Genomic DNA, 20,342 nt, shown 5'->3' with positions numbered 1-20,342 from the left:
CTGTATGCAGATATAGCGTCGATGTGTTCGTAAACCAGTTTTGCAGTCCAGATGGAGAACCTATGTTTCTTCCAAATTGCAATAGTACAACAACGGCTTAAACACCGAGCAGGATCTGGGCGTGGCACCATTAGTTTCTACATACAAGCATTGTGTAGGTCTCTTATGAAATTCTGGGGGCCAATGGTGGTTCCTGTATACTTAGGTAGGTAAATATACTGTTTAATATCGGCTCTCCAGACAACTATTGCTCCTTGTGTCGGATCCAGATTGGCCTATGTGGAACAGGGTGACGGTTCATGATCGAATTGGGAGACAAATGAGACCTCCCCCGCTGACATTGAAATGACCATGTTGTTATCAGTTGCCATTTCTGCTATCGAACGATACGCCCAGAAAAAGACCTTGGGAATGGTTTACACCACTATAACGAATTGAAACCCCATATGGGCTTGCGTGCCGGTCGTTCATTCCTACGCGAATTGACAAAGCCATCCATAACTTGAGACTGTTGTACCGACCTCACCTACCTCCTTAGAACATTTCATCCTATCTGCGTAGAGCTTCATGATGCGGTACGGTCTCTTTGTACCGCTTCGCCGGCCGAGTGTCTTCGTGTTCCACCTGGTATTGATAGCCTCACTCATCTATGCAAGCCTTTTTCTTCAGAGTCCTGCGCGTCTGCGGTTGGCAAGCCAGACCCTACAAGCCAACGGAGTTCCAACAACCTCTGCGCGGACCAATCTGACTAAGAGGCTGTCCGATGCCACGTATGCTGAAGCCAACCAGAAAGGATTGAGCCTTCGCTGTCTGATGGCAAAGAACATCGAGCAAACACAAAGCTATCAAGTGGCTGATTTCTTGATGGATTGGGAGAATGCAGCAACAGAAGGGTGGGTGGGCGTGAGCAATGGCGAGGTACCTTTCTTCAAACATTACCTGGACCAGACCTTTGCAGCGCTTGGTACCTCGGGAAACAGTCTTTTACACCATTCTATAAGCCACATAGAAGGGGGCCTGGTTTTCGAAAACCCTTCCGACCCTAGCGAGGAGGAACTCGATGCTCTCACCGTCAACACCCAAGGGAACTTCGAGAGCAACGGTGAGGTAAGTAACCTGAGCGAGCTGGTGGAATATCGTCCCCGTTTGAGTAGAGGCCGACGAGAATAGGTGTCAGGAGCACAAATGTACTCTTCTATTGATGTTACCGAGGGCATCTTCATTGCCGACAAATCCAAGACAGTCCAGTCCAGTATGAAGGATCTGTTCGGCACCAATGACTGGAACGAGGTGACGAGTGCCTTACAAGGCACGAACAAGAAACTGACGCACTTTCAAAGGGTAATCCCTTCCCTATTCTTCCCAACGTCTACTTGTACCCGATGCTGATATTCCATGACAATAGTGGAGCGATGTTGCCTTCGCACAATGGGTACGTTTCTGCATCGGCCACGCCAACATCGTCGGCATCATCCTCATGATTAATCAAATCCACAGATGGATGCCTGCGCCACAAAATCGGGCCATGTACGCAACCTGAACTACTTTATCCGGTCTTGGATTACGAACAAAGAGACGGTGGAGATAGTGAACCAGGCCGTAATCAACAAGTTCGGTCCATCCCCAACGATCGGCAAGTGGAACACCGGTCGTCTGTCCTTCGCGCAGGGAGAGGAAGGGTTCGACTCCATCCTGGGTAGCCCGAACGGCCGTGGTTGCGCCTGGTTCCTGATCTCGCATAAGGGAGCATTGGGCGAGAGGACTATCACGCAAATTGAAGTGTTTACTGGCGTTCTTGCCTATACTGTTGTAGGCACCACATATAATGAAGAAACAGTACAAGCCTCGAAGCTTTTTCTTTTGTTCCACGTACAAGATGTCTGAGCGGCGGATGCGGTGGGATGGCCCCCATTCTTCTCGGCTATTTTTTTGCTTCCAGGTTCGATGGCTCTGCTCTCAGCTGCACACCCCGAGTCTCAGGTGTATCTGGACTGGATTCCGAGAGTTGTCGTGGTTTGTTTCCTCCAATCCTGTTACCAACAGCTTGGTCACTTATTTCGCTAGTTTTGCAGGAAATGGATAACGAAAGAATAGATAAAACTAGTCAATCAGCCCTAGGTACAAAGGTGAAGATTGCGGAAGAAGTTCTCGTCCAGGCCTTGCATGGAGAGGACAAACAGCAGAGATGCACATGGCATACTGCAGCACTTGTGGCTCCCGACAAGCTAGCACGGAGACGTTCTACATAGTATAAGGAGAAACCGTAGGTCCTGACATAGAATTGTTGGTAGAATCTCGAAAATACAGATTTAATACCTGGATTGAAGGATTGTTATGATTGACCATTGCATGGAAGTTTTTCTGCTCGTGCCAAACGAATATCAATAGATTGTATTCATTCTCATCTGTATTTGGCAATCCTAATTGAACTGCAGGCCCTCATGAAAAGTTACACCCAAACGTTCATTATTGCCGACACAATGTCGAACTTTCGCTTTCGCTCGCCAATGGTAAGCTCCAGAATGTAACCCGGCCCGCTGCTTCGATGTGTAATGGGACCTGGACAAACATAGTCTGCATTGTCGCTGCCTTCTATACCAAATGTATTCGCAGATATAGAGAGTACTGGAATAATCCCACTTTTGTAGTAATCTCTTACCAATCTGCTACATTTTACAATTACTACTGACTTGTGTAGAGGCATATAAGCGAGATTGTAAATATTCAAAGTGATATCCGAATCCTTAAAATCTAGCTCATATCGGTCGTTCATTTCACCGTGCGGCTTAAGGCTTGATAGGAACATATTGAAGGCGCTCCCTGTCAGTTGATAGTCGTCATTCGTTACTATCAATGCCAAGTACCGCCCTTCGCAGCCAGGCGGCGGCTCGCTTTCGATGTCGCCAATGACAGTGAAGAAGATTTGTTTATCAAAGCACTTGTTGAGGAAAGACATATTGCCAAAGAGCTCATCCCAGATCTTTTTCGAATCTGGGCTATTTGCAATGTATGAAGTGTAGTCGTCCATAGGTAAGAAACTGGTTATAGGAATGCCTCTGATTGGTGAAGATGGTTAGAATCGTATTAGTATTTATAAGATCAGAATTGGTTTATTTATAGTCACCGTTCCTCAACATGTGCCTGCCATTCATCATCCACATTCGACCCCAGTTGGTAGAGGTCAAAATGAGCGACACAGCCCCCATTTGCCACTTTAATCAAGGTATCCTTGGATCTGTAAGTGGCAGAGGATCATCTTTAGGCATTTGCCGCCTGCTGTAGCCCGTCTACCACTCAATCGAGCCATTGCTAGATCTAGCTGTGCCCAGTCAGATGAGTCGGAAAAAGGTTACCAGTCGTACTCCTGACTGACGATGGATGTGGCGGAACGATAGCAATACGCTGGGTGAGGATCTTCTGGTTCATCTGTAGATCGGGGTCTGTCGGAATGGCTACGGCTGGTTCTAGAGCAAGGGTGGTGAACTGCATGGTGAAGGTGGTTTGGGTCGTCCTTACAGCTCAAGTCCGTTTTTAGACGTCCGCTAGCAAGCAGCATGCCAAGGGCGGCCAGTAAACGCTGAAGACGTTTCGAGAGCCGTTTCTTCGGTACAACTATAATACGGCAGTCGGACGGTACAATGGGCGCCAGCAGTCTGCTGGAAATTGTTCATCACACTCTTTCGGAAGCCAAGACCGAAAACAGCCTATGAGACTCTTGAGGTCTGGACGGATGCAGCTGAAAGAGAGTACGCTACTGGACTCTAGTTCCGTTATGGATCGGGCCTCTACCAATAGTGTTCAGCATCCGTATAGAACTAAGCCCGAAGTCTCAAAGCAGCGCTTAGTGAGTGGTAAGAGCACTTCTGTCTCGAGACGAAAGTGATGCTAAATCAGCTGACTACTGGGGAAAACTCTAGAATTAGATCTTCTGACCTGGCGTTCAAACGTGCAGACCGACCGGTCGAGATATGGAGTTATATTTCTCTATATAACGGAACGAATTACAGCGAGCCAATTGATATGAACAGCAAGCTTCACAAATCGAAACGTGTTACCTATATAAAACAAAATGCGTCTGGCTACTAGCGCCATCTACTTACTTGGGCTTGCAGCTGCCAAAGACCAAAAAAAGGCAGGCAAACAACAAAAACGTTAGTGTTGAATATGGCAGCTTCCGAAACGCAGCAGACATATGCGACGACACTAGCTGGAACGACGAGACGATCCCCGACAAGTCCCCCACCATCTCCGACTGCGAGCGGTTAAGACTTGATATGGAGAACGATCGCCGAACACGTAACATGATGTTCCGGGTAAAGAAGGGAGGATTCGACCAGTCGAACCTTAGCGTCGTAGCCGTCACGAGCTATGGGACTTGCACCTTTGCTTTTTCCCCCAATCCAGGGTCGCATATCAACTGGGACTTTTCCAAGTTCAGTGTCGGTGCCGGTGACATTGCCGGGATCCTCAATACTACGATCCATGAGCACGACCACAATGGCCGTACTGGCACTTCTGGGGTTATGAGATGCCATGACAAATCCAAAGGCCATGGTGATTCTGATATCTTTTGGAAGGTTTATAATCCTGAAACTGAGGTACATGGCCATTAGATCTTCGAGAACTATGGGAGACATCTTTTCCCGTCCAAGTTTACTAGCATTTAGATATATCCAGAACAGTTTGTACACTCCTGGCTGGGTCAATAGATAACTACCTCTCTACTTATAGGCGTGCGCACCTTGTCGATGACGGAGTCGATCCGAAACCGTTTATTGGCTGTCGCTGTGTGGTGCACCTAGGAGGTACGGCCAGGTCACAATGACCACGGACAGGACGGGGAGCCATCCGAGGACGGAGAGCCATCCGGGGACGGCCAGCAGCCAATATAAGCAAGGTGACAGTGCCATACTTGTCTATGGCAGAAATGTCGATATCGGCAGATGATTGCGTTTATATCCTATACATCAAGACTTCTACATAAAACGGTAGCTTCCCCCAACATCCAAAACCACCTTGAAATATTCCATAGACAATTGCTCGTCGGTATCATCAAAGCTTCTGTAACACACGTCTGAGCCGGTTGAGCCAATGTGCTTTAGGTATATCGTTATGTGTCCAAATCCTGTGCGTAGGTATTCCGAGGGAGTCCAAAGCAATCGAAGTGCTTCACCACGAACTTCGGTGACCTTGCCAGCCGTCTCTTACTGTTTTACAATCTAATATTTTCATATATACGATGTGTATATGCGGACGCCAAACGGCATGGCTTAGTGAAATGTCTTGAGATTTTTATTAGATGTCCCCGCAGCTATGTTAGCGCTTCAAAGTCACTGTCCAAACCATTTGCCAACCACATCAGTTTGACTCCTATCAATATCCTTATCCCCCGTTCCTACGGTATGGGAAGCATAAGTCTTACGTCTTCGGCGCTTGATAGTGAGTGCGGTGTCAGGGTGGCAGACACGGTAGTGTCTCGTAAGGGCGTCGGCGCGGCTAAAGGTCTTCTCCTCTATGCAAAGATCGCACTGAATCCTTTTCTTGTGCGTATGGATGCTATTCTCATGGCGAGTGAGATCGTAGGGGCGTGAGAACGTAGTCTTGCAGGGCTTCCCAGTACCCGGGTTGACCTTCTCGCAACTATAGGGCGTAGCCTGGCTATTGCAAGGACCGTTTGCCTCCTTGCGGGTTGCTCCAGTCCTACTAGTGTTGTTCTGAGTGGTTGTCCAGTGGGTGGATCTGCGATTACGCCTCTGCAGTAGCGGCATACCTCCATTTGCACTACCTTTCGACAACCTCTGCGGCACGGTCGAAACGTCATCCAATCCACTGCTGCTAACCAAGCTGGGGTACGGGAAAGTTGGACCTGGAAGGGTAGATAGCTGAAAGTCGAGACACATAGAACTCTGGTTCCTCCCAAGCTTGTCATTTTGCCGAAAAGGAAAGGTAAACAAGTCGGGTTGCCCGGGCTCGTTGGATTCGAACACAATATTCTTTAGAGGCATTGTGCCCGACTGTCCCCCTGCGGCGACTGCTGCTGCTGTGTCTGGGTGATTCTGCAAGCTTGATGACGCTGTGATGCTCCCGAAGCACGATCTTGCTTCATCTCCAAATCAATGGGCGAGGAGTGATTCTGTGGCTGTTCACATGGGCCTCTCAGAGACGGCGTTGGTAGTGAAGCTTGATAGAAAGGCGGATTGCTCTGAACTGATGGCAGAGGAGGACAATCATCCAAATTTCGATCGTTCGCTGCTTGCGGCATCTCGGCGAATGTCTCGCTCAGTGGAAATTCAGAGAGAAGCGTCTGGGATGCTGGAACCATAGGCATCATCAGTGAAAATAGACTATACTCTTCGCTGCTGTAGGTGCCTGACTGAGTGTTCCCTAACCCGAGCATGTTGACAGGATTGACATAACTATATGGGTGGAGAAGACCATAGTGCACGAGGCACAGCTCCGAGTCCGCCAAGGGCATGGTATTCAATGCTGGCGTAGAGTTCATGCCGTTGGTTGGTTTGTCATCCAGCTGGGAATCGATTGCTGGGATCTCTGATGAAAGTAATGTTGTGTTTGTGGGCAGCATATGTGAGAGAAAGAGGAACACTAGCCAAGCCGGTGGGACGTTGCCTCCTTTATAGCTTGCTCTCTCCTATTTACTCGTATTTTCGTGGCTATGTACCTTAAACATGCTTTGGCTCATAGAGAGTGGCAGCGTTGGTGATACTTTGCTCGTCCACGGCTGACTCCTAATAAGATGTAACCGAACATCCCAGAAACACCGAAGCCTTACGCGTAGTATAGGTTTGGAGCACTCCAGGCGACTCTGATATAGCGTGGCGTGTGGCATGCCTGACCAGGTATGGCGTAGTGCACATCCGGTACCAAGTCGAGTTCTCGAAAACGTAGAGGATGACTGCCACGAAAGCAACAGTCTTTCGTGAAGCCGGCCTGGTCTGATTGAACTGGGCAGAGTCGCCACTGCCGACTGCAGCAACGCAGATACGATTTCCCACCTATCAATGTGCTTCCAGACACCATAGCCAACCCATAGAGCGAGCCTCACCCTAGGGCGGTCAGGATTTTCTTAAGTCTGGTCCAATACAAGTACGATAGCTCGAAGCTCTCGTCAATCATTCTACTTCCTTCCTACATTTCACTTCCTCAAGTACTGGCTAGCTGCAAAAAGCTCTTGGACCGCAATGGCTCTTCTCTACGACTTACGCTTCGTTCCTGCCGGGCTGAGTGTACTGGTCACGCTGCTCCATGCGTTCGGTGTACTTTATAACCATCGACGAGTAGCACAGCCGCTGAAGGCTTGCCAGCTGCTCCGTGTAAAGTTCCGCCTTGAGCTTTTATTACTTTCAGTCGGCCAGATCATTCTGTCACTCGCGGTCGTGGTCGTGTTCGCTATACTCACAGTCTTTGTCGAAATCAACATTTGGACGGTATATCTGCTTGGTTCCATTGTAGCAGTAAGCATGATAAGTCAGGTACATTGGCCGACGGGTAGAGCTTACCATCGATGCTGACGTCTCTAGTGTTTCCGGATGAGCAGGATGTGGCCATCAGTGCATGGATCATTACATTTGCTCCGGCTCGCTGTGGGTCTGCCGATAATCCTGGGTTCCTTTTTGGCGGGCGTCATCATCGCTGGTGTCCATGCCTACCACGGAAGTATCGTCATGCTCGTATCTGCAGCCACATTTCGGTTATGGGTAGCGTGTGAATGGATGGTGTGTTCTCAGAAAAAGCACCGGACGAAGGGCTGCGTCTTCATGGAGGCGTTTCTTCTTTCGATAATGGCCATAGCCGGTGCTATGGGTATAACGTGTGCCAAAGACTGGCGTCTTCTTCCTGTACTTAGGCTTTACATGCTACTGGTGAGTGGTGGCCTATCCCATATAGAAATGAATATTGACAAATTAGATTATCTCCGTTGGCTATGGAATAGATGACCTGCTGGTCGCGGTTTTGTCGATCCGGTATCAGGATGACGACGATGAATGATCTGACAATTTGGAACTCAGTTGATAACTGGTGTCCGGTAACGGGCTGATATACTCTATTTGGAGAGCAATCATGCCGCTTTGGCAGTTCATCAAGATCCCCTGCTCCCATGACCAGTTATCGAGTGGTAGTATCCAAGCCTCTACTGCTGCCTTCTAAAATATATAACGCTACTTAAGCAACAGCCGTCATTTGATATGGCCTGAGGAGCACGGCCGCAGATGTGCACTTGGTCTCCCGGCTAGAATCAAGCTCATCCATCTTCCAATCGTTGGTAACTTTATCTGCACAGTCCAATGTCAAGTTGATAGAACCGTAAGCATGGAAGCGTACACTGTGCCAACGTAAGAATGGAGCTTCATTGATATTCAAAGGTCACTTACGGCCACTGGGGGTCCTCATCGCTGCAAACCCACGTTTGGTTGATATTGAGCGCACGACTAACACTGTTGAAGTCGAAGGTCGTCTGCGTGGTAGTACCCAAAGGCCCATCGGCACACATATAGGGAATGGTACCATAGAAGCCGCCGAACGGCTGGCTATCCGATGCACTACATTGCGATGTGTGCGACAACGCGGGACTCGACAGGTCGAAGCTGACATTCCCCCGTGCATCCAACACCTGGTGGTCGAAGTTCCTGATCTCCCAAGCAAAGTTGCCGAGGGTCGCAACCTGGCAGCCTGTGGCATTCGTCCAGGTGCGCATTGGCGAAGCAGCTACCGATACTGTAGTCAAGACGGCGATGGCGTGCCGCATGGTGGTCAAGTGACCGGGTCAAGCAAAGTTTGGGCGAATGTCCGCAGCTGAAGCACATCTTGAGAATCATGTCGCGGAGGTTAAGGCTACCACACCCTAAATACCCAGCCAGCCAGCCGCTTTTACGCGAATCAATATTAGAAGGTCATACATTTGATCGGCTAGATGTGACGGTACCTTGGCGTCCTTAGAACACCTTATGGACCAAAGCTGGTTGCAGCTCGAAGTGCTTCCGCCTCAGAGTACTCCATCCCCCTACCCCAGACACAAAACCGCTCAATCGAATCGGTTTTGATGCTGCAAAGTAGCCCAGTAGTGGTCCAGGAAAGCAGCATACTGGTCTAGATCCTGCTCCGACTCCCAGGTTGGGCATTCGTACCCAGTCCACCTTACAGAGTAGTATAGGACCCCACTTCTGGTGTCATAGTGCCCTATCACCGCATCCATATTATGATCTGATTGGCCCTCCCTGATTGCGGGCCGCTGCTGGCTCTCCAGCCATACGGCCACAGAACCATCTCGTTCGCATACCCAGAGCAAGTCCACGTTCGGCCCGTCCTCCAGCAAACGCTCCTTGTTCTCGGCTAACACGCCATGGAATACAGCATTAGGCGTTTGCAGAGTGTAGAGAACCCGCGCTACGACTAGATTCAATGACCAATGTGTTCGGATCCCCAAGCCTTTCAAGGCTGATGTAAGATCTTGCGTTGCCATGTTTTATGCTTTCTTTCGTCATATATAATCTATCCTGACGAAAAGCTGCGATGTGCGACCATAGTTCTGTACGGTATGTACTAGAGAGAAGCTTGTGTAGAAGCGTGTCTGGAAGGCGCTTTTATGTGGATTCCGCTCCCCTATTCCGGTTATGGCGTAACAGCACCAGCTGGGTAGCGACATTATTGACGACGTAGGCCTGAATAGGCTTTTGCCGTGTACACTATATCCGATTCGGGTCGCAGTAGGCACATCTAGCACTAAAAGTCGATCTAGGTAAAAGTTGGCTCCTGTCTCCAAATTGCCAAAAAGCGCCATAGTATAGTTGCAGTTTTCCAACTCATATAGATGGGCATCTCGTCAGATCTGCGTCCTTAGGGCTTAGGTGAGTGAGGAAAGTCGCAGTGTAAGAATCATGGCAACTGGGTTGGATCCCTCATGTCAGTCAGGTACCAAACGAGCCATGACTACGACCGCGCTTGCACGACTAAGCCTAAACGCTATAACCGAAGAAATGACGTCCATTTTAGCACGTACTACCCACGACCTCCTCTCCCACGTAACATCACCGGATGCAGTTGGCATTCATCAAGCCTCCAGGTGTTGCCGAAGATGGACGGGAGGCGTCTCCGATAGTTCAGTGGATAGTGAGACATTATTGCTTCAACGTTTCATTTCCGATCTGGTGAAGACCTCCAACACCAATCCGCTTACATTGCTGGCTACCTTGGAGTATTTACACCGCTTGGAAGGCAAGCTCAGGTTGGCGACACGGAAATTCAAATGTACAACGTATCGTATCTTCCTAGCTGCGCTGATAGTAGCGAATAAGTATCTATACGATTGGTCGCCGAAGAACAAGAAGTGGGTCAGATACAGTCGTTGGTCTTGTGGAACGGTCCGCTTCCGGTTCACTCTACCGGATGTCAACTTGATGGAGGCCGAGATGTTGTCCTTGCTCGAATGGCGGCTAGTCGTCACTGAAGATGACTTCTTCCGCGTTCAGATGACATCCTTGAGCCCAGGTGAGAACAAACTACCAGATTCGGTACATCAGTGTTCACAGCTGGGCTGATAGCCATAGCTAGTGGCATAGCTGAAAAACGAGAAAGAATGGTGGACCCAGTAGAACTGCGAGTACGCCGATACTCGGCTTGGGAACAGAAGGAATCAAGACCAATACGAGGCTGAGGTGAGCGTGCCTCAAGAGCATAATCTAGCGTCCTCTTGGACTGTATTCAATAGAATGACTCTCTTATGGTTGACTAGCCTGGCTTGCACCCAGTCATGACATTTCTCCTGTGTGTCTGTATAATTTGATACCCGAAGATCTATACGAAGCGGCCTCCCTCAGGTAGCATACGCCCAGGTCCCTGCGCCCATGCATGTGGACTAAGGGAACATTACCTTCCATGGCTGACTTCTGTCCTGGAGAGCCGAATGAAGCCGCTATTGGGGCCACAAACAGACACACGTAGCGTGATCTGGCACATTCATATTGAGGTGGTGTGTTTTATTCGGCGCAAACGCCTGCTTGATTGATAGACAGCTTTTAAAGATCGATTCGACGAGCAAATACGGGTACACGACGGGAGATAAAGTCTAGCCGTAGGGCCCCAATGAGAGCGGAGAGGCTTGAGAAACAAAATAGGAGGTGATCCGGCTCAAGACGCTCTGGCGGCAGGCGTTCAAAACAGGCGCTTTTCAACTGTCTCCAACCGGACAGAACGAAGCTGCACCATATATAGGATGCATTGCAGCTCTCATCGAAATCATTATTTTACTGCTACAATTCGAGACTGTAGAGATTGATTCCATTTCGTTCACTGCCTCCAGAGAGGTGGTAGAAAGACCCCATAAACATCAGTCACAGAAGCCTCCATACTCCCCGACCCTAGTCGACATTGAGATCCACAGACTTGGGGGGCACGACAACGGCCTTCGACATGCACCCCGACCACCTGCAGAGCTTGAAGACACCTACCACTGAACATGACCGCTTGGTGGAGCTATCACGAGAAAACGGGAGACTACGGCAAGAGGCGTTGTACTTCCGAGGGCTGAGCAGAGAGGTCACTCCGCTGCTAGCCGTACTGCGGTATCATATCGACGGGCTGTCAACGACGGTGCGGAAATGCAACGAGAAGATCGAAAAGGCCAATGCACAGTGGGAGGCAGAGGAGAGTAGCAGAGTGGAATGACTAGTGAAGTGCTAGATGAATGTTGTACAATAACGATAGGAAGGCTCCGGTACGGCTTTCAGGGTCTAGTAGAATGGGTTCAATGATGTCTAATGCGGTATTTTCTGAATAGATTGTGGTCGTATTTTGGAGCCTACTAATAAACAAGGCGAGGCGGGTTACGGAAGAAGATTGTTTCATTGGGCCAATGACCTTTTCTTATAATGTACTATCATGGCAGTGGCGATGCAGTGGCGACATTCATCACCTCACATGGTGGAATCCTATGTGAAAGGTATTTTATCAATTTCTCTAGACCGAACGACGTCACAGCCCTCTTATCAGATCTTTCTTGCTCCAAATGTCTAAACGCACAATAAGTGTCTATGGCGAGCTGTCGTTCTCTTGAGAGGCCGAAGCGGCCATGTTCGAGACAACAACCCTCTTTTTAATACCCTTCATGGCACTTGTTTTTGCGTGGCCATCTATTGGTTGGAAGTTTATAGGTGAAATAGACGAAAGCCAATCACTGACCACGTCAGTGTCATCCAACGGTGGCTCCGTCGTGGTCTCTTTGCTAAAAGCGATAGACTGGTCGTGCTCCACTAATCGCGGATGTTGATGAGAATTTGGGAAAGAGCCGGCAGGCACAGCTATGTATTGGTCTCGGACCTTACCGCGTGTGCTTTGCCGGCTCAGCTTAGCGGTCTGCAGTGGAAGGCATACTGGTCGCTTGCGGTGGCGATTTCCATCCATGTTGTTGCAATGCTATGATGTTGAAGATTTGGGGTGTCGGAAATTGTTAAGCGCATGTAGACTAACGGCATCATGAATATATATGTGTATGTTACGACTACATCGAGGAGCGCTGCAACCGGACTTGTCGTTATGTTCCATAAACTGCGCGCAGTCCCAAGGTTAGTGGGTCCTATATGCGCTATGTGCTCAAATTGGGCATAATGAAGGGAGATAGGGGCCACTTCGAAGCTTCCGATGAACTATGTAGAATCTAGCCATCGCCAGCCTAAGCAGTTTCCAAGAAGACGCCGATAGGTGCTGTGCGGTATTGTAGGTGGCTGCCGCTAAGACGGCCCATGCCTACCAGGATGGGACACCAACAGGGGACGTTGAATCTGTGTCAGAAACGAGAGGATTCGGTCCTTGCCCCGGTACACCATGGAAGAATTGGAGACCAACCTCTATTACCCGTACAATAGCTTCCAATATGTACGACATGAGCAAACAGGTTTCAACACAGAGGAAGGCATTCCCGGATGCTACTTAGCGGAACCAGATGGCTGACTAAGAATAGTCGAGGTACTGTTGCCGTTTTGGATAGGTGGAGAACGGCACTTGCGGAGCGGTGGGAAGCTTTAGATTCTACGATACGCGGAAACCAGTGCAGACATGAGGAGCACACAGAGGCTCGGCGCCAGGATTGGTGTTATTAGTGGACCATCATGTGAGACGACTGCCGCGACGAATGCAGGAGCCTGGCGACGTGGAGGCGGAACCAACTGTTTTGATTCGCCCGACCGTAGTCTCCGACTGGACCGTTTCCGATGCATTCGCAATGGGACCAGAATCATACACTGGTATACTCTACTTTACTCTTTTTGCTGCACCAGCTCGAAGAGTTTCACGGGCTGTTTCTGGTCCTGAATTCTTCGTTGGACCGCAGCGTCAAAAGAGTAGCTATGGCGCACTAGCACGATTAGCGGACCAGGTTGCCTAGAAAGCAGCGTGGAGCCGGTCCGCGACCCCGCGCTACTTAGGGCCAACTGCCCAATCTTCTGCTGCGCAAAAACTCATCCTCGTCAAGACGCGCCGAAGAGAAGCAGGACCGAAATCCATCTTGCCAATATGGGTTCTGGAACCACATCAGTAGCTGCCAGCAGGACTGGGCTGAGCAGACGCGCAGTAGAACTGGCAGTAATGGTCGGATTGCAGGGAACCGTGCTTTGCAATTGAACTAGTCCAACGCCTCACGTAGCAGAGACGCTTTCTCCTGCGGCTGACGAGACCCCTTAAACCGCGTTTTTCACCGAACAACAATAGCTTCGATGCAATGGTCCCAGTCACAACAGTCAACCTTCGATACAGGCAGTACTAATGGTCTTCCACCGTGGGAGCTTTGCGTTGTATTGGGCGCATTGGACGAGCGTGCGGGGAGAGTTCTAGCGCTGGCAGAGAAGCCCGCCGAGCTGAAAGACCAGTACAGGTGGCTGTTTTTTTATATATAAGCTGCATATCTCATTAATTCCTACCTAACCTGAGCTGTGGTCCTGTAGTTTCCGCAATGGCTGTGTGCTCCCACCAACTCTCTATCCCTACATTATCTACATTATCATCTACCACATCAATAACAAGACAGATATACCCTATTTCACCCGCATCATCCCAAATATCTTCAGCTCCGGATGAAGCTGTCACGATTAGGCCCACAGTCGTCGTCACTACAAGAGGCCCTGATGTTACATCAACAAAGGTGGTGGTGGTCTACCCACAGCAACCGGAGCGGAACCATGCTGTATTCGTCGTTTTCAAGTATTCGGTGGAAGACCCTTCTCGAAGCCATGTGATTAAAAGGTCTTGGGTGGTATTTGAACAAGAACGTGTTCCTCCAGGCCAGAATTACAGCCAGATTTGTTCATGGAACCCGGCAGCAAGTATCGAGGCTAATGAATTCAGTCTTGATGATGTGCCATGGCCACCTGATATCGATATTGGAGAACATGATTTAGGGGGGGCTGCATGGTTGTCAGTATCATGGGAGTAACGCGGGTGCAGGCAGTATCTCATGCAAAGACGTGGCAGCGGGGCTATGTGAAGTAGATCAGAACATATTGAACTCTGACCGTATGCCTGAGGTTCACAAGAAGATTCATTGTCAGGAGGCCGGTTACGTAGGATATACTCTTTTCCCTAAGGTTAGGTGTTATATTTAATCAGATAGGCATCTACCCAGCGGGCAATTGAAAACATCACCCTAATATACCAACCAACCACGAGGGCTCAGAACTTCAGAAAGAAAAGATCGGGGCATACTATGTATCTCAATCGCTAGAGAACAGAGATGAATAAAGTGTATGGGTTTCGCTGCTACACAATTTGAGTTCGAACGGCTAGGAGTGACATAGGCACAGCGTAGTAGATTAAGAGAAAGCATCGCTTATCGCTTCGCTCAATGTTTACCTATGTGTGCAAATCACTATGGCTAGAGACAATTGCTAGAATCGCAGGCATAGGTTAGGATGTCATCATCAGGTGGCGTGGTGGTTCCGTCATTCCTATTGAGCAGATATTCAGGTCCCAACGAGCGAGGCTCATCGTTACCCCACGCTCTTATGCAGACCAGGGTGCTCACAAAAGAGTGATTGAATTTAAAACTACGGACAGTAGTACATGATGCAGTAGTCGGTCCGCGTCTATGCAACCTGCTAGGTAGTTTGATAATGACTGGTCGTAGATACAAGCAGGTACGCTAGACTAGGTTAGATTCCTTTTCATAAGAAATCCTTCATCAAGTTTTAATAGATATCAATACTGAGTATAACTTGAGGCGTGTTTCTGAATGTCCATTGAGCTACAATAGTGTCTCGCGGGACGGTAAATATAGCAAGTGCTAGCTTGCGGGTGTGAAATGTAGCTGACATGATGAGCTCGAGTTGGGTGGAAGTGATCTCGCCACGGCACTTGCTGGTCTGGCTTCAGGAGCCATGTTGGCGAAAAGGATTCGAAAAGATTTCTGGCCCAGCTTCCCTTAAAGAGGAGAAGTTCTCGAGATTAGGCAGTTGACCCGAATGACGCGGGGTCACCACGCTGCTTTCCAGGGGACCTGGCCCGCTAGTCGCCCTAGTGCGCCATTGCTGCTCTTCCGACTCTGCGGGCAACTATGGAAGCCAGGACCGGAAACAGCCCACGAGAGTCTTCGAGCTTAAGCAGCAAAAGGCACCACTTTATGTTACTAGATAATTTTGGTTCCATTCGAAAGCAGCGCACCTCGACTCCGAGGACGGCTCGGCCCGTCCTCGGTAACCACTCTAGGAGTAGACGAATTATCCGGGCTCCGTATCTTCTCGTATCCTTGCAGTGCCCGGAGTATCTTCCTGGGCCTCTTCCGTTTTGCTCTGGTTACAATAGGGGGAGTCCAAGTTATTGACCATATCAAATGTGGATATACGGTCGGAAACCCGAACCCGGTTTGGCGGAGATCCCTCCGATTGTGGAGCAACTGACCTGCAAAAGCCCCATCTATTTGACATCCTACCTTTCTCACTTGCTCATCGACTATTTGGGCGGGATCAGTAACATGTATCTGCTGCTTACAACCGCTGCTTATGACAATTTCCGCTTGCATTGGTGCTAGGTAGGCTACCATGGTGACTATCAAGATGAAGTGATCGCTCCGGCGCCAGAAGCATGGCGATGTGTTCAGTAGGACCGCCAGCTGTGGCACCTTTAGCTATCCAGAGCGTAACCCAGTGTCCAGAACCATGTTCGAGCAGACAACCCCTGGTTCTGGTGACTAGTCACTTCGGCTTGTCCTTAGCGTTGTAGCTAAAACTTGATAAAGCAAGAACTCCTCACGAACATATCCATCAAATCCAGCTGGTGTACTTGTATATCTAATAATGTAGAACGGAAGATGTAAGATACCCTCAATCAAAGGTTCAAATTCCTTTGATGATGTTTTCCAGTGTTGTCAACCAACCAACCAAACAAACCAACTAACAGCGGTTGCTTGTTGGTACTATATTCTGAGTTGTCATGGTTGGTTGGTATATTAGGGCGAAGTGAATTGTATGGTTGGTTAATTAACAGGGCCAATGCATTTAGATAACACACCCCTTCTCCCGCCACCACACTATGTATATTGCATCAAACAAGTCGATGAATTAATTGAGTTTGACTATGTATCTAAGGAAGAGAGAAAGGAAAGGAGAAAGGAGAAAGGAGAAAGGAGAAAGGAGAAAGGAGAAAGGAGAGAGGAGAAAGGGGAAAGGAGAAAGGAGAAAGGAGAAAGGGAAAATGTGGGAAAGACTGGCAAATTAGACCTGCTGTTTCCATGGTCCCCCGCGTCAATCTGTCATTCTACTGGGTCAAGATAGGAGGCTTGAATGTTCCAAGCACTTTATCCAATTTTGCAGTGAGTTCGTACACCTCTGTTTGCAAACGCGATACTGCAGACTCTTCCAACTGTTTTTCCAAATGGGTTTTATCATCTTTCCAAACCTTCTTCTTTCCATGCGTCTTCTTGCTAGTCCCCGTTTCGCCGTGGGGTTTCTCGAACATGATCCCTTTACCCTCGCAGATAGTAATAGCTGAGTCACCAAAATCTTTCTGATAGCGTATTGCTGTACTACGGCTGGCGACTCGAAAGATATTCGTACCCTTAAACTGGAGGAGGCAATAGATTGTTGGGTACTTCTCTGATCCTCCACCCTGCGACCAAGCATCCTGAATCCCGCTAATGTCGGCCTTTTTGTAATGGTGGGCGCTTTTGAGATACTCGTATTCTGGATGCTCCGTCATGAATTTATGTTCTTCTGAATCAGGTGCGCCGATATCCTCGCAAAGGAGTCCCTGAGGTGTCATCAAGAAGATTTTGTCTGTTTTGTCTGACACCGCGTACGACTTTCCCTTCCACGCGATGAAGATCCTACCTCCATTCTTGCTTCTGGGGTATTTACTGTAGCAATGATCCCACTTGGAATCAATCGACGTGTCAAAATTGGCTGGCAGGGGCGGGGTATGCAGTAAGGATGCCCAGTTTCCAGGGAGGTTTCTTTTTACCAGGTATCCTTGAATTGTCCTTTGAAGGGTTTCGAGTTCTCTAGAAAGTTTCTCCTTGTCTGCGTCACCCGCTGTCTCAATCCGTTTCTCCAGCCCAGAGACCTCCCGGAGTTTGGCTTTCAGAAAGGGATATTGGAGTTTGTGGTTATTGCCATATTCGTCGCCGAAATCTGCCACAAGCTTTTCGTTGAATCGATCAAGTGACTCATAGCTCTCCTTCGCAAGCTCTTCAGGCGTCTTGTTAGGATCATCGGGCTTATCGAGGTAAGCTTCCAAGTCTGTGGTGATCCCATTATAAAGTTCTAGCAGGTTCGTTTGCTTATTGCTGGGCATGAAGAGGCCTGAATTGCTATTTTTCTGTCCCCCCATTTCAGCCGCATTCTGTCTCACGCGTTCTTCGTCGTATATCCTTTTCGCGTCCGGTTGTGAGAGCGTAGCAGTCGCGGCTTTGATGACTAAGTCTCCTATTAGTACGCTGTATCTCGCCCACTCCTACTTGCCGACTTACACCTGACCCACTCCTCCTTATTCTGAACGTCACTCCCGTTCACAGCTGCCAAATATTCCACCCCCTTTTTTGGACGTGAGATAGACTGTCGGTATCTAAAGGCTCCTCCGGGCCTTTCGGGGGTGCCAAGTCGAAAAGGGTATAGTAATTCGAATTTTCCGAGTCAAACTCTTGCTGAATTCTTGCTAAAACTGGATTGCCTTGTTTTGCATCCTCGTTGCCGTCGTCACCGTCGCTATCTATATCCATATAATCATCCAGCTTCCCCTCCATACCATCGTCCGGCTTCTTCTCGGTACTTGAAACTGCCTGAAGTGCTTTTGCCTGCACTTTCTTTGCTGCCTTCCCCTTAGGATTAGCTGAGGATTTTGTTATTTTAGCCTTAGGATCTGCTAAGTGGGGAGGTTGGAGCGGCTTTTCGTTGTTTTTACCGGCTAGCATTGTATTATTTGGGGGTTGGATGTGAGGATGGCAGGAAACAGGAGGTGAGGGGCCTTGCCAACACCAACATTTATAATCAGGTTTGCTTCGAAAATAAACTTTGACGAAAGATGAGACGGCCAATATTGACTGAACTCTTAAAGGCAAAGATTGCATTTCGGCTTTTTGGCGACACCTACAAGACAATTGAGGCACTGGCCAGAATTTGATCAAACAATGACTTTATGTGGTTAGGAAACAGTACTGTGACTAGCGATCCTCTTTCCACTCTTTGACAGTTTCCGTTTTAGATCTTACAGGGGTAGCTGTTGACGTTATGTGCCCCGACTACTCGGTGGGAATTGGAGGGCCCCAGAGTGCCCCGTGTGAGCCAGCAAGTGCGCCACGCCCAATAGTGGATACAACTATATCGGCGCTGCTGTTCGCTGGGTTTGCTCCTTTGGACCGGCGGCGCCATCAACAACTCTACGTCCTGAGGCCTACATCTGCCCTGGGTCGTTTGCTTCAGCTCCTGAGATTATCCGAATTGCCCACCAGCAAGCAGCTCGGCATCCTGAGGTCCACATCTGCCCTCCCGCAGCTTAGCCAGTCTAGACTGTACGTCAGAAAGGCCTCGGCGGTTAACGATTGCGGGGCGGGCGTGTGGTGATTTGTGTATGTCATTGATCTGTATCACTCTCCAAAACGCTTTATTTATAATATACATGAGAAGAAGCTGCAAGTGCATCAATGCCCCGAAGCAAAATCGTTGGCACCTATTGGAGCTGCACCCCTTCCGTGTAGCCTCCTTCCCCTCCTCGGCGATGTCGTATGTCGGAGAGCGACACACCCCATTGCAGGAGGAAGTTGCTAACAAGCCGCTCCAGTTTCAGCCTTAGGCGCCCAGCTGCTTCTTGGCGAAGTCAACGCCAAGTTTCTGGGTGGCAGTGCTATAGGGGTAGCTGAGATGCTGCGCGTTGATGCCAGCGCCGTGGGTAGTGTCGCAGACACCATCGCCCTGCAATAGTGTTGGGACATGGTTAGTCTTCGGTTCCCTTGGCAGAGAAGGGGGAAGGGGGAAAGATGAATAGGGAGCATGATATGAATTAAAGGAACTGGGTACTCACAAAAGCGCACACATCCAGGGTCTTGGCGACCCAGTTCTCGGGGATGCTGCCGAGGAAGACGGACAGGCCGTTGACGCTCTTGGTCGTGGTGCTGCCGTTGACGTCGACGTTGCAGGCGAGGCCGGCCTTGTGCATGGGGTCGCCGATCAGGAAGACGCCCTTGACGGCGTCGAAGCCGGCACCCGTAATTTTGGACATGGCATTGACAGTGGCGGCGGCGCCCTGCGAGTAGCCCTGCAGGATGAAGCACTCGCCGGGGCTGGACTGCAGGGTCGTTGTGACCTTGTTGATGATGTCTTGGGTGCCGAGGGCCGAGTTCTGGCTCGCGTCGGCCAGGTACACCGTGTTGTAGACTTTGCCGCCGGGGACATCGCGCATCAGCTGCTGATTGATGGTCCTGAAGCCCGCCGACTCGCCCTGCGGCTCGCCCGTGCCTCGCGTGTTGATGATGGTGTAGGAGCTGCAGGCGCCGGCGGCAGCGGCGGACTGGGCGGGGGCGGCGCTGGTGGTCAGGGCCAGGGCCGAGACGACAGAAAGAAGGGCGTGGGCGTGCATTGTGTGGGCGATAAAGATCGGCTAGAGGGGAAAGAGTGTGGAAGTGACTGGCCAAAAAAGAATGAATAGGGCTGGAAGTGTTGAAGCAAGAGAGGCTTCCTTGGGGTAGAGACTACTTGAAGCAGAGGGAAGACGGAGATGGTTATATATCTGTTCTTTGGCCCCCCCTGTTTGTCCTTGAACACCGAGAGATGAAGATGGAACTGAATCGATTTGTAGTATTGACTCTCCATCCACCCGCATCGAGTCTCTGGTAAGAGATAGACAGGGCTCACTTC

The 20,342-nt window shown here is 49.6% G+C and overlaps 5 protein-coding genes across 5 annotated transcripts; 3 read left to right on the top strand and 2 right to left on the bottom strand.

Moving 5' to 3' along the window:
- Positions 1–570: 570 nt before the first annotated feature.
- Positions 571–1,540, top strand: PG998_014627 (uncharacterized protein; the record flags this gene model as incomplete). The annotated part of the gene is made up of 3 exons (XM_066881443.1): positions 571–1,107; positions 1,171–1,341; positions 1,406–1,540. 3 exons carry the CDS (start codon positions 571–573, stop codon positions 1,538–1,540), a joined length of 843 nt encoding a protein of 280 aa, XP_066723574.1.
- Positions 1,541–4,069: 2,529 nt separating this feature from the next.
- On the top strand, positions 4,070–4,613 carry PG998_014626 (uncharacterized protein; the record flags this gene model as incomplete). The annotated part of the gene is made up of 2 exons (XM_066881442.1): positions 4,070–4,151; positions 4,189–4,613. 2 exons carry the CDS (start codon positions 4,070–4,072, stop codon positions 4,611–4,613), a joined length of 507 nt encoding a protein of 168 aa, XP_066723573.1.
- A 6,811-nt stretch (positions 4,614–11,424) lies between these two features.
- On the top strand, positions 11,425–11,679 carry PG998_014625 (uncharacterized protein; the record flags this gene model as incomplete). The annotated part of the gene is made up of 1 exon (XM_066881441.1): positions 11,425–11,679. The coding sequence occupies one exon, from the start codon at positions 11,425–11,427 to the stop codon at positions 11,677–11,679; it is 255 nt and encodes an 84-aa protein (XP_066723572.1).
- A 5,073-nt stretch (positions 11,680–16,752) lies between these two features.
- PG998_014624 (uncharacterized protein) lies at positions 16,753–17,787 on the bottom strand (the record flags this gene model as incomplete). The annotated part of the gene is made up of 1 exon (XM_066881440.1): positions 16,753–17,787. The coding sequence occupies one exon, from the start codon at positions 17,785–17,787 to the stop codon at positions 16,753–16,755; it is 1,035 nt and encodes a 344-aa protein (XP_066723571.1).
- A 1,490-nt stretch (positions 17,788–19,277) lies between these two features.
- Positions 19,278–20,064, bottom strand: PG998_014623 (cutinase; the record flags this gene model as incomplete). The annotated part of the gene is made up of 2 exons (XM_066881439.1): positions 19,278–19,400; positions 19,510–20,064. 2 exons carry the CDS (start codon positions 20,062–20,064, stop codon positions 19,278–19,280), a joined length of 678 nt encoding a protein of 225 aa, XP_066723570.1.
- Positions 20,065–20,342: the final 278 nt, after the last annotated feature.

The sequence above is a fragment of the Apiospora kogelbergensis genome (assembly GCF_038363985.1).
Source record: "Apiospora kogelbergensis strain CBS 113332 chromosome Unknown utg000012l_segment0_segment0, whole genome shotgun sequence".
Taxonomy (NCBI): domain Eukaryota; kingdom Fungi; phylum Ascomycota; class Sordariomycetes; order Amphisphaeriales; family Apiosporaceae; genus Apiospora; species Apiospora kogelbergensis.
This window is presented reverse-complemented; position numbering and strand designations above follow the sequence as displayed.